The following is a 13,741-nucleotide window of genomic DNA, read 5'->3' on the forward strand; positions in this document are numbered from 1 at the left end:
AGTCTGGTTCAGGAAGATGTTAATAAACTTAAGATTTTTGTGCATCATTCATTACAAATACAATCATATTTATGTTTGGTAACTTCAAATTTGTTTTATATGTATTTGTAGTATTTCAAATAGTTTGATTCACACTTCATTTTCTGAAAAATATTTACAGAAAGAAATGGAGATCTAAAATCCATTTCATCGTTGTCCAGTCACGACAACCGTTTTTTTTGGTTGGCACCATAGTGGCCTTGTGATTAAGTATTAGAGTAACATTATTAATTAGGTTCAAGATTTTTCTAGCCCCTTTTTATATGTGAAATTTTCATAGCGGCTCCTTTTTTTTGTGCATAATAAAAACAATAAATATATGAAAATTATAATGTCATTATTAATTAATTCCGTTTTTATTGGAGACTAAATAAATGGACTAAACTAGATTTCTTAGCTTATACAAAGTTCTAAATAGATGCTATTTTTTTATTTGGATTCTTTTTTTTGCTGAGCAGTTTTTTTATATCAAACAAACCTCTCCAAAAAGTAGAATTTTAATAATAGTTTTTATACATATTAAAAATTAACTTTTTGCAAAAACTTCTTAATACTTTGATTAATGTGATTATATACCTATTTTCAATAACTATAAATTAATAATATTTTGATAACTTTTCTTAGTTTTTAACCAGGTTTCATAAGAGTCATAAAAAATAATATAAAGCATATCTTATATATCTTATATCACAACACAACTTTCTGTATAATATCATATGGATTTTTGTATAAAAATAAACTATACCATAATTTTCTTCTGTTTATGGGTAAAACAAATAATGTTTTTGCTAATGATAATTTCCTTTTAAAAATATCATTCTTCTATAGCTTATTAGTATAATATAGATGAAAAGCTATATTTGCCTTTTTAAAAATAGTTTTTAGCTTATTAAAATAGCATTCTTTTACTGTATTTATTTATTCTTAATTCTTATGGCTTTGCATGTATAGAACTTTGTGTTAGGATCTAACATGAAATTAATTTAAATAGTGTCACAATTTTATATAAGTTTTGCAGATAATAAAATGATTATTTATTAAATTATTGTTGGCTATAGTTATATAAAAAACTATCACATAAAATAATGTATTTCTAGTTAAATTAAAATTTTTAAATAGTGGGAAAACTTAAGATCTTATATTAATCTGAAATAGGGGAAACAGTAAAACAAACTTTAAGTTATCAAACATGAAAACATTAATTATAACTATGTACGAAATCAATGTACTAACCAATGGTGGTAGTCCAGTGGCGCTTGAGAGAAATAAACTCAATACGGTAAACCCTGGTTCGAACTCCGATGGCCACACAGATATGGATTTTCGCTTTCGGCTCATTTAAATGTCTAGAAAAGAGTTTATCTGTGGGTTGGTTAAGTGTGTGTTTTTAATAAATTCAGGTTTAATCCGTTTTTTTTAATCAAAAAAAAAGTTATCAAACATGAATCATAACTATGTCCAAATCAATGTACGCTCCACAAAAAAGTTAAGTTAATATATAACTTGCTGAACCAAAATTTAAGTTATCTATATGGACCGTGGCGTACGCTTTGATGGGAAAAATATACAAAAAAAGCATTGGCTCATAATAAAGTGAGTACATAGACATGTATGATATGGACCTGACCAAAGGACAAGCTACCCAAATGAGCGATTATGACATATAGTTTGAAAGGATATATTTTTACTTAAGTTTTCATATTTTTTTAGCAATATTAATATGTAGACAGAAATTATGATTCATTTAATAATAGTAATATTTTAAAGAAGTTTTAACACTGTTTATAAAACCTTTTGATAAAAATAAATTTAGTAAAAGTATTGTTAAATAATAATTATTTTTAAAAGTGAAATTTTGTATTACTTGATTATGGTAAGATTATGATTGATTATATTCAAATGTTTATGAGAACATTGACTAACATTACTATACAATTAATTCCATGTAGCTATCTTCATTAATAGAGTTTTCGTAGTTTGAATTTTTTGACTCTTATTATAAATATATATATATATATATGATATTAGATATAAATATAAAAGATGTTGAAATTTTGCTTAGTGCATCCAAACAAGTAGAAGAGAGTAACGAGTACCTAGTTCCAGGTAAATAAAGGAACTGTTGAATTTATTGGATTAAGAGCATCTCTAATATATTTTCTTTTTTTTAAAAAGATGCATTTTTTGTGTTTTAGACATATTAAAAAGTTCATTTAAATTATAAATACAACAATGATTAATTATTTCTTATAATTTAAGCCAATTGAAATGTTATAAACACAATTTATTTTTGTGATTTTTAAATTTTTACGATAATAAAATGTGTAATTTTTTGTTGATATACCTTATTGGCTGATCCGGTCAGTATCAAGAAGAATGCACTTAGTGATATAGAGTAGATTAGCTATCACATTGTCTGATCTGAGTTTAGAATGCCTTTTGACTAATGTCATAAGGTGGATCGATCATCTGTTAGTCCACAATGTCAACCGCATGTGTAGAAGCCCAACCCAGACTAGCGGAGTAATGATAATTTAGTATATAAAATATAAAAAATGCATAAATTATAAAAATATATTTGAAAACAATTTTCGAAAACATTGATCTTTCTGAAACAGAAAAAAATTCCTTTATTTTTTTTGAATATGAGAATATCATAATAAAAATGTGTTTGTTTCCAGTGTATTTTATCTCTAATTTCCTATAAAAGTAATACTTTAATATATTCTATTGTCATTATAAAAAATATTTTTTATTTATAAAAGTTGAAAACTAACCTCATTATTTTAAAATTTTGCAAGAATTTTATAAAATTATGATATTTAAATAAAATATTTCTGTAAGAGATTATTATGTAAATAAGAGGCGTGACTCTATTTCATAAAATTGTATTCTCTAAAAATATTTACTATAATTATAATTATAAGAATGTAAAGCTTCACGGATCATGTAGAAAATAACAAATGTGTCTCTATGATTGAAAAATGTTGTGTTTTCTCTAAATTTGAGGAAAAGAGAGAAATCTCTATTTTAGAAAAGGAAGTAGAGGTGTATTGAATATATTTTCTTCTATCATAGAATTTAAAGGTGAAAATAGCAATGAGTTGAAAATGTCATAAGTATTCGTCTTTGAATGGTTTTATTGAAGTAAAGCATTCTCTCATTCTAGGCAGGGCCGGCTCATTGGGGGGGACAAGCGGTGCGACTGTCCCGGACCCAAGCTCGTGTCCCCCGTATAATACTAATTAAGGGGTTCAATTTTTTTTATAAATCTATATTTTTATATATAAAAAAATATAAATATAATAAATAAAATTAAAAAGGGTCCAATATTATTTGATATGTATATAATTTTATTTTTATTACAAAATACAAAATATTAACGATTAAATTTTAAAAATATTTTAAACATTATATGTATATAAATTTTAGAAGGTAAATTTTTTTTTTCTCTAGGGCCTTTAACACTGTTGAGCCGGCCCTGATTCTAGGGAGGGTTAGAGTCTAAGATTTAAAGAAGATGGTAGTATTGGCTTGGAGAGATGATTGTGAATTTAAGATAGGAGAAATATCAAGAGTCCATCAGCATGAGAAACGAGATGCTGCTAGTTCGACGGAGAACAAGACACGGAGAAGATCTCGGAAGCTGCGGGATCTGGGGAACAAGAAGAAGAGAAGAAGGATGAGAATAAAAGGGAGGAAGGCGCAGAGAGGAGGAGACATACGAAACCCTAGAGACGTAGCACCCTAGGTACGACCACCACTACCTCGAGCTCTCATTCTCTCACTCTCCAAACCTTGTTCTTAGTTCTTATTTCTTGTCAGTTGTAACCATATCTTTCTATAGGGTAGATTTTGCATGAACTACATCATGTAGATAAACTTGAACATTTGTTTGTAACAAAAACATTTGGCACATGTTGTGTCATATCGGCTTGATAGCAAAAAAGGAGTGATTTCACTGCCACAAGTGATTTCAGATACGCTTTCTTCCGTAGCACCTTTATCCCTTTCAGAGACTCTTTGATGTTTTCCCAGCAAGTATCCACAATGGCAATCAGTCCGGTTGAGCTGCGCAAGGATTTTTTGCTCTTTCTCAAACATGCCCATGCACATGTGGATTATAGCTTCTTTGCGTCCAGCGCGAGCGGCAACGGAGAAGTGATGGAGAGCAAGAAGTTACTGTCAGAATGAAAGTATTTGAGTATACCTCTGATGTAGTGGGCTTCTGGGTTGTTTTTTGCCAAGCATCTCAACATCAAACCGGTGTATCGGGTTGCTAGTAATGGTTTCTTAACCAGTGGTGAGAAGCTTAGATTTTGGCAAACATGGTAGTCCTAAGATGAGAGGTATAATTGGGAAAAAAAAAGATGAGAGGTATAATTCCTTGCATGAACAGGTTGTTGTGGCAATTTCTTTTTTTTTTTTTTTTTTTTGTTGTGGCAATTTCTCCAAGCAAACCTTGAGGCAGTGCTTCCAGCCGGCTCATCTCCGCCTTGTTTGGGTCCATGGTGCGTGAGTGTTTAGGTTTCTTCAATTTTGTTATCTGTATTGTGATGATTCATTTATATAGCAATATCCACAGCTGTTCAGACTCCTATATACGCGTAGCCACACAATGAAATGTAGAAAAGTGTCTTTGAACCTATGTTACTTAGCAATCCAAAGCTTGTTCTCTATAAAATGTTAGTATCTACTTTGTTATCAATCAGTATACACTTAACGACCTCTCAACTTATTGTAACAGACTAGTTTAGATGCTTATACGTGTACAGAGACCACACACTCACCTAGATTAAAGTATTGTACATTCTACTTTTAATGTTAATGAGAAAGATACATTCGATTACTTTCTATTATTTGTAGTAACTTTCAGAAAAAAAGCATTGAATCTTGCCACGTAGTCAAATCCCCACCCACACCAAGAGTCGAACATTGTAAACAAGCACCACCCAATGACCAAACATTTGACCACATTTGTTTGTTTACCTTAACAGTTCGGTGAGCATTAGTATCACATACTTCATACCACATGGATCCAATTTAACCTCAACTATTCAAATTTCAGCACGTGGTGGCCATGCCTTGGCCAGGAAGAGGCCACAACCTCTGCAAACGCCTCGTCCGGCGAGACCCTAACCTCCAGATCACATACGTTGTCACTGAAGAATGGCTCGGCTTCATCGAATGCGACCCGAAACCCGACCAAATCCATTTCTCCACTCTCCCCAATCTTATCCCTTCCGAACTCTCCCGGGCCAATGACTTCTTCGGCTTCGTCGACGCCCTCTAGACCAGATTGGAGGAGCCGTTCGAGAGGCTTCTTGACCGCCTAAACTCACCGCCTCCCACCGTAATCATCTCCTACATTAACGTCCGTTGGGCGGTGAGAGTCGCCACACGAAGGAATATTCCGGCGGCATGTTTGTAGACTTCGTCGGCCACAATTCTCTCAATTTTCCTTCACTCCGATCTACTCACAACTCACGGCCATTTTCAGATGCTGACGTTTCCTTTGGTCTGGGATCAGTTTTTGAATGCTAAGATGATTGTTGATAAGGAGAGACGAGGTCAAGGAACTGGTGAAAAGGTTTATGGATGGAGAGACTGAAGAAGTGAAAGATATGAGGAGAAGGGCTTGTGATCTCAGTGAGATCTGTCGTGGAGCTGTTGCAAAAGCCGTTCTTCAGATGTTAATATCGACGCTTTCATTAAAGATATAACCATATGATCGTGTGAATTTTATGTTGTATTTTGGTTAACAAGAAAATAAACAGAACTCTACGAGTTATATCAGTGACGATGAATTAAATAAACGAAACAAAAGCACTAAACGAATAACTAGAGAATGCTTAGTGCTGATGAGGTAGCATACGCTTGAGTAATTAAACTGGTCCACAGGTGCGACTACTAATGGAAGCTTAAGCCCATCCTTACTACAATGAGCGGCCGTTGAGCTAATAAAGTAGTGGATTCCAATTATAGTGAGCTTGACAAGATCGTGGCCCCGTCTTGTACACAGCTATTGGAGAAGCAGGGTCGCAGGATTTGAATTCAAGGTTCTTGCTTGGAGGTGGTGGAGGAATCAGACGTTACGGTTCATTAAAAATGATTCTACTATTTTTTAAAAATATTAAGCAAATAAATTAATATATCATCATTTAACAGGAATATTGAAAGGGCAGTTTACGACAACAAACAAGAGAGAAAAGGGAAAGCTGAAATAATACAATTTAATATTCGATTTAAAATATATGAGAATACTTTCAAAGTTTTCAGTCTGTAATTACTTGAGGGAAAAGGTAAGTAAAAACGAGAAATTGCATTAACCTAAACGAATAAGGAAAATAAGGCGGTGCACCAAACCCTCTATATAAACACTCTACCACCCCCTCTTAATTTCCATAAAACAAGCTCAAAACTTCAACAGATCTCTCTCAAACTTGTTGTCCTTACATCGTTTAATTCTTTTGTTCCAGAAAAAAAAAAAAAGAACCAAAACATCGATCATGACTTTGATTAGGAGCAACACCTTCTTCACTTCTTTGATGATTCTTCTCGCTCTCTTTGGAGTTGCCTTTGGAGGAACAGTGCACAAAGTGGGCGACTCAAGCGGATGGACCATGATGGGTGTTAATTATGAAGCCTGGGCTTCTTCAAGAACTTTTCAAGTCGGAGACTCTTTGGTTTTTGAATACAACAACGGTTTTCACGATGTCACAGAAGTCACTCACAATGATTTCGAGCTGTGTGAACCGTCTAAACCATTAGCTAAATATCAAACAGGATCAGATACGATCAGTCTAACAAAACCGGGATACCAAAACTTCATATGCGGGTTTCCTAGTCACTGCGACATAGGACAAAAGCTTCAAATCCTTGTCCTACCAGCCTCGTTGGTTCCCGTCGCAGCTCCAGTTCCCGGACCAGTTCGATCACCTACTACCTTCTCGTCATCTCTTTCACCGGTCAATAATGTTCCACAACATCAGATGGGTCCACCACCAACTCCACATAGCTCAGCTGCAACCTCTAGTGTTTGGATCGGATTCAGCTACTTTCTACTTTCTCTTTTCATCTTAGTTTGATAGATCATTCGCATAATATTTTTTCCTTTGTCATATCTCTAAGAATCTTTCTATTTTTGTATTTTCTTGATGATTAATAATAATTATTTAGTTTTATATGGTGTGAACAAATTTTAGTATCCATTAAAAGTTATTCAGATTTAATTTAATTTAATTTTTACTATTCATATAATAAATTTTAAACGATACCATTCATGTTAACGATTAGGGATAAGTTTGATGTTAGATTATCTTATCGAATTTCATAGTCTATATATCATTGTGTTTGTGTTAAGAGTTAATAAATCCTATAGTTAGTCATCTCAGGTACTTTAATTTTCTCATAAACGGCGTTGGTGTTAGGTACAATAGGGAGATAGATGCTCAAATATGTCATGATAACAGCACACCAAGTTACTCGTTTGCTTGAGTTCTTTACAACTATAGCAGTTTCTATTTTTTCAATAAACTTTTTTTCAACTATAAGAAGTATCTGTTAATTACAAAAGATTTTCTATATTGTTTTCTATTTATAGAGAAATATATTTTCCACAAAAAAAAAGAAAGAGAAAAGGTTATCTATACGGCCGGATATAATGAACAAAACAGTATTTTTAATGGATGTTTGGCCATCAATATTAGTTAAAACTTTATAAGATTTCTACTTCAAAAATAATATTAGAATGATATCTATGAATGTTATAGTGAGAAATATTAGGAGAGGTTCTCAAAATTATATAAAAAAAAAATTCAAAGTTGTAGTCTCTTTCTCTCATTCTTTTTATTTTTTTTATTTATTTATGAGAAACTTTTCAAAAAAAAAAAACTCATCAATGAGAATGCTTTATCCTTACAACTTGATTATTTATTCCCTCAGCTCTATGTTTGATCAAGTTACCCTAAAAATTTATACATAATATCTTACTGTATTGATATTAAGTAACTTGAGTGAAAAGGAAAATTAACGGAAAAGGAAAATTGTTAAAAGCGCTACACCAGGATCTCTATACCTCCCTAACTTACAAACTCAAAACTTCAATTATCTTTTCAACTCGTGTTCGTTCGTTGTGGTTAATTAATTCCCTCGTATCGCAAAATATATAAGAACTTACAACATTGGTTAATATGGCTTTGATCAAGAGCAACGCCTTCTTCACTTCTTTGATGATTCTAGCTCTCTTTGGAGTTTCTTTTGGAGGAACCGTACACAAAGTAGGCGACTCAAGCGGATGGACCATGGCGAACGTCAATTACGAAGCTTGGGCTTCTTCAAAAACTTTTCAAGTTAGGAGACTCTTTGGTTTTCGAATACAACAATGATTTTCACGATGTCATTGAAGTCACTCACAATAATTTCGAGCTGTGTCAACCGTCTAAACCGTTAGCAATATACCAAACCGGGTCTGATAGGATCAGTCTAACCAAACCAGGATACCAAAACTTCATGTGGTGTTCCTGGTCACTGCAAAATAGGACAAAAACTTCAAATCCTCGTCTTTCCGGTCTCAATGGGTCATGTTGCGGCTCCAGTTCCTAGACCGGATCACCTAGTACATCTTCGTCATCTCCTTCACCAGTTAGTAATGGTACACAGTATCAGATAGGTCCATCACCAGCTCCACATAGAGCAGCTTCAATATCTATTGTTTGGAATGGACTCAGCATATTCTTTCTACTTTCTCTTCTCATCTTAGGTTGATTAGATCAATCACAAACGTTTTATTTCCTTTCTTGTTCTACTTGATCCTTTTATGTCTACGTGTGAATTTTAGGTTTTCTTTAACATAATTTTGGATAAATTTTATATTTATCTTATTACATACTCTTTTAAATTTAAACTGAAAACATTATTTATAATTAAATTTAGTTTTTCCCCTACTCACCTTCTAAGAAACGACTGTTCTGTCGATTAAATTTTATAGAATTCATTAGTATTCTTGATCAAACAACTGAAGATTCAATTAGAAAATTATTATATTTATTACATTGAATATTTAGAATTTGATTTCGTTAATTAGAGAATTATTTTAATGAAATATTAAAAATTTAGATATACTAAAAATAAATAAGACAAATTTGTGAATTTTCACAAAAAACAATATTAAATTTAATTTAACTGAATTAGATTTGTCATATTTAAATTGGTATGGATCAGTTAAATCATATTTTAAGAAATTGTTTATTTTTATAGATTTTAATTTTTTTTTGTGATTTGTCACTAAAACCAAAAAAGTTAGACGACACCTAAAAGTATATAAAGTTATTTATTTTGAATTTTTAAGTTTTTCTGTTATTTTTAGTTAATATTTAACATGATTCCAAATATTTATTTTCCTCATTTCTATATGTATTATGTTTACTGTTTTTCGCTATTCATAAATTGATTCCTAAATTCTTAGTTGAATTATTTATATTTTAATAGAGTAATTAGACACTAGCTAGAACTTATCTAGAAACTGTATATATTAAAATATTTTAATTAATATTTTATTAATTTAAATTTATTAAAACCAGCTATGTATAATAGTATTTAAAAATAAATTCCATAAAAATTTGGGATTTAAGTCAAAAAAATAAATTAGACGTTCTAGATTAATAAACAAGCTTTTGATTAAAAAAAATATAATAGACATATTTTTGTCAGTTTTCCCTTTGTTTTTTCTCGTTATCTAAAACAAATTAAGACATAATAAATCCTTAGGGGAAATAAAAGGGATGTAAAAGCCCAAACCAAGTTTTAGTTTACCCGCCGCCCCCACCTTCCTCTTTGTCGGAGATTTCAGTTCTCCAATCTCCAGATTCGAGAACTGATCTCGGAACCCTAATTCAACAATGGCCACAACATCATCCAACGACCTCCGTCCAATCCCCCAACCACCGGATTTCCACCCCGCCGTCATCGTCCCATCGCAACCCCACGGACTCCGATTCTGGCAACTCATGGTCGCCGGCTCAATCGCCGGCTCCGTCGAACACATGGCGATGTTCCCAGTCGACACCATCAAGACCCACATGCAAGCCATCCGCCCCTGCCCGATCAAGCCCGTCGGAATCTCTCAAGCTTTCCGATCAATCATCAAAACAGAGGGCCCATCTGCTCTGTACCGAGGCATATGGGCCATGGGCCTCGGCGCCGGCCCAGCTCACGCCGTCTACTTCTCCTTCTACGAAGTCTCCAAGAAGTATCTATCCGGCGGGGATCCCAACAACTCCGCGGCTCACGCGGTTTCCGGCGTGTGCGCCACCGTGGCGAGCGACGCCGTTTTCACTCCGATGGATATGGTTAAGCAGAGGCTGCAGATCGGGAACGGGACTTATAAGGGAGTTTGGGATTGTGTCGGGAGGGTGATGAGGGAGGAAGGGTTCAGCGCTTTCTACGCTTCGTATAGGACGACGGTGCTTATGAACGCTCCGTTTACGGCGGTTCATTTCGCGACGTACGAGGCGGTTAAGAGGGGGTTGAGGGAGTTTTCTCCGGAGCGTGTTGGTGGCGGAGAGGAGGAGGAAGGGTGGTTGATTTACGCTACGGCGGGTGCTGCGGCTGGTGGGTTGGCGGCTGTTGTCACTACGCCGCTTGATGTTGTTAAGACACAGTTGCAGTGTCAGGTAAAGTTGAAACCTTTGTAACTCTGAAGGACTGGTCTATAGAGTTTATAGGTAAACATAGTTTTGTCTGTGGTGATGTTTTCAGGGTGTGTGTGGTTGTGACCGGTTCAAGAGCGGTTCAATAAGCGATGTGTTCCGGACAATATTGAAGAAAGATGGTTATAGAGGACTTGCTAGAGGGTGGCTGCCGAGAATGCTATTCCATGCTCCAGCAGCTGCGATCTGCTGGTCTACTTATGAAACAGTCAAATCATTATTTCAAGATGTTAATGGCGACTCGAACACAGCTTGAAGAAGATATAAACATGAGTTTGGCTTATATTTGCTTGCCTGATTCAGGTAAATTGATTCTTCATAGAGCTGCTGGTTGTTGTTAGTGTTAACGCACTCGCTCGTTAGAGAGTAGTATCTCTGTTTGTATAATGATTTGTTTTGAAGCAATAATAATGTTATCAGATTAGAGTCCCCATGCTTTTTCAGATTAGAGAGATCTTTGTTTGTATTTTTATTTGTTCTTTCTATGAGATATACTAAAAGGAATAGATAAAGAGTCAAATTTTCTGATGAAAATGTTGTGTGTTCTTTTGTTGCATTGAATTGCTTCACATGCCATTATGTTAAACTGCTTGAAGAAGTAAGTATGTTGCAGAGGCATGTAAAGTGACAACATATATATTTACCGATGCATCTAGATAGGTTTGAGCAGGCCCTTGAGAGCTTAGTTGGTAGGGACAGTCAAACTAGTATTCTTGTGGAGTAGTCGAGAAAATGATCGGACTGACCTGCAGAACGAGAAGTAATCAAGATCTCTTACTCAAAAGGCTGAACATGAAACAAAATAGCATCTACAGATGTACAAGAGAAAAGAAAAAAGAAAAAAGAAAAGAAGATTAAGTCCACAGTCTCCAACATTGCCTATATTCAGAACACCAACTTCCTCAAGCATGGCTACAATACTACACCAATAACCGCAACATCGAGCTACCCAAGAAGAGACGACAAAACAACATTCCTAGATAAACAACAAAGATGAGAATAATTTAAATCTGATATGTACTAAAACGTTTGAAGTAAACATCCAAACATCTAGCACCAGTGGTCTAGTGGTAGAATAGTACCCTGCCACGGTACAGACCCGGGTTCGATTCCCGGCTGGTGCAATAATTGTAGAAGAGCTGTGATGATTATTGGCTTAGCAATGGTTGGGTCCTTTGCATTTCTCTGATATCTCGGATGTCATTGCCATGTGATTGAGCTCTTACTTTTTTGTTTAATTAAGATGAAATATCTTTTTTTTAAAGCTTGTTTTCTGATTTGCTTTTTCAGATTAGAGAGATATATATCTGTTTGTATCTTTATTTGTCTCTATGAGATTATATACTAAAAGGAGTAGATGAGCTTAAACGAGTCCATTCAGAAGGATAAAATTCAATTTTTCTAATGAATTCATCTGTTATTTTATATCACTGAATTGTTCACATCACGTTTATACAGTACTAGAACATATCACGAAGACGTGAGAAAATTTTACCATGAAACAATCTACTTTTTTCTTTTGAACTTTTTGTTAGAAAACTAAAACTTAACACAGAATACTGAAAAAAAAATACACAGAATACTGATCAGATACCAAGATCTGAAGAACAGATGCAAAGGTCTTTATAGTAGAATATTATTACTTTCCGATTCTTCAATGTACCAAACCGAACCAAAACCGGAATTTATCCGCGCGTAATATTCGGCCGGTAAGAACCGGTCTCGACAAATCGGACATGTGATCTTGCGGCAGTCGACGATCCAACGGTCCATGCAACGTTTGTGGAACACGTGTCGGCAGTTCGGAAGCTGTCTAACTTTATCATCGTATGCAAAGTCGAAGAGACAAACCGTACAGCAGTCTTCGAGATCGGTCTGAAGATCCGAGAAACGAACAACCGGGGAAACCTCGTAAGCGAGAGTCATGGCCGTGTTGTCGGGTACGATCGGGCCGGGTCGAGGAATGCCATCGTCTAAAAAATGGGGTAAACCGATGTAAGGACAGAGAGCGTTGATCATGTCTCTGAAGAAACCGATGACGTGAAGAATGTTAAATATGTAATCCGGAATCTCAAGCTCCTTTATACCCGTCGGGAAACCCATCGCAGAGAGAGAGATAGAGAGAAGAGATGGAGCAAGAGATGTTTACGGAGACGAAAATATTTGTAAACATAGATGCTTGGATTTTAACTGAAGACGGCAAGTAAGGCTATGAAATGAGCAATTGGGAGGGGGGGGACCAATGATGTGTGGGTCTACGACAGTAATATACTAGTATAATTTACTACTTTCTGATTATTTTTTATTGTCTTGGTTAGGTGGAATAGGTGTGTAGATCAGATGGTAGAGCTCTCCTTTGTTGGCAAAGAAAAAGAGGGTTGAGCTCTAGTTTAGCATTCACACTAGATTATTCTTTTTTGTGGATCCTAAATCCACGCTAGGTAGCTTATTCTTTTGTTTAAAATCATTATGTGATTATATAGATTCAAATTCTAAGAGTATTTTTCAACAATCCCTTTGTTTGAAAAGAAAATACCTTTAAAATAAAGGGTTAAAGAGGTGGCTCTCCAACGATTTTTCTTTAATTTTTTATATATTACATTTTATTCTTGAATATTATCACTAATTAAATATAAATATAATCATTAAAATTTCAAAAATCAATAAAATATACTATTTGACATATATTAAAATATAATTTTTTTAAGAAATATAATAATATGTAGTAAAATATAACTATAGATAATATACAAAGTTTCAACAATATATTATTAATCAAAATAGTTTAAAAAAATATATAATGATAAGTACTAAAATATGATATATAAAAAGTTATTCATACAATTATGAGACATATAAATTGTAGGAATATTAAACAGTGAATAATATTTTAAGAGAATCAATAGTGTGCTTTCTTAAATTTGAAGGTATACTATTTACCTCTTTAAAATTTAGTAGAAATGGATTATTGAAATGCTAAATTCTATAAAAAA

At 33.9% G+C, this 13,741-nt stretch overlaps 3 protein-coding genes, 1 non-coding gene and 3 pseudogenes across 4 annotated transcripts; 5 read left to right on the top strand and 2 right to left on the bottom strand.

The window, feature by feature from the left end:
• Nucleotides 1-3,892: 3,892 nt before the first annotated feature.
• LOC125608063 lies at nt 3,893-4,866 on the bottom strand (annotated as a pseudogene).
• A 205-nt stretch (nt 4,867-5,071) lies between these two features.
• On the top strand, nt 5,072-5,650 carry LOC111215375 (annotated as a pseudogene).
• Nucleotides 5,651-6,291: 641 nt separating this feature from the next.
• LOC106410026 (mavicyanin) lies at nt 6,292-7,990 on the top strand. Its single transcript, XM_048777862.1, has one exon. It carries the CDS (start codon nt 6,549-6,551, stop codon nt 7,125-7,127), a length of 579 nt encoding a protein of 192 aa, XP_048633819.1. The 5' UTR covers nt 6,292-6,548; the 3' UTR covers nt 7,128-7,990.
• LOC106350581 lies at nt 7,982-9,575 on the top strand (annotated as a pseudogene).
• A 225-nt stretch (nt 9,576-9,800) lies between these two features.
• Nucleotides 9,801-11,282, top strand: LOC106434854 (mitoferrin). Its single transcript, XM_013875706.3, has 2 exons — nt 9,801-10,712; nt 10,798-11,282. Exons 1-2 carry the CDS (start codon nt 9,939-9,941, stop codon nt 11,002-11,004), a joined length of 981 nt encoding a protein of 326 aa, XP_013731160.2. The 5' UTR covers nt 9,801-9,938; the 3' UTR covers nt 11,005-11,282.
• Nucleotides 11,283-11,801: 519 nt separating this feature from the next.
• TRNAG-GCC lies at nt 11,802-11,872 on the top strand. The gene has a single exon. It is a non-coding gene; the product is annotated as a tRNA-Gly (tRNA).
• A 272-nt stretch (nt 11,873-12,144) lies between these two features.
• On the bottom strand, nt 12,145-12,930 carry LOC106352050 (E3 ubiquitin-protein ligase RHA1B). Its single transcript, XM_013791740.3, has one exon. The coding sequence runs from the start codon at nt 12,849-12,851 to the stop codon at nt 12,372-12,374; it is 480 nt and encodes a 159-aa protein (XP_013647194.2). The 5' UTR covers nt 12,852-12,930; the 3' UTR covers nt 12,145-12,371.
• Between the last annotated feature and the right edge of the window lie 811 nt (nt 12,931-13,741).

The sequence above is a fragment of the Brassica napus genome, chromosome A4, assembly GCF_020379485.1.
Source record: "Brassica napus cultivar Da-Ae chromosome A4, Da-Ae, whole genome shotgun sequence".
NCBI classification, from domain to species: domain Eukaryota; kingdom Viridiplantae; phylum Streptophyta; class Magnoliopsida; order Brassicales; family Brassicaceae; genus Brassica; species Brassica napus.

Bases quoted from the DNA above. Each gene is read 5' to 3' on its own strand.
- LOC106410026 (XM_048777862.1), top strand. From the start codon at position 6,549: ATGACTTTGATTAGGAGCAACACCTTCTTCACTTCTTTGATGATTCTT.
- LOC106434854 (XM_013875706.3), top strand. From the start codon at position 9,939: ATGGCCACAACATCATCCAACGACCTCCGTCCAATCCCCCAACCACCG. The intron at 10,713-10,797 runs GTAAAGTTGAAA...TGATGTTTTCAG, and splicing joins AGACACAGTTGCAGTGTCAG to GGTGTGTGTGGTTGTGACCG.
- LOC106352050 (XM_013791740.3), bottom strand. From the start codon at position 12,851: ATGGGTTTCCCGACGGGTATAAAGGAGCTTGAGATTCCGGATTACATA.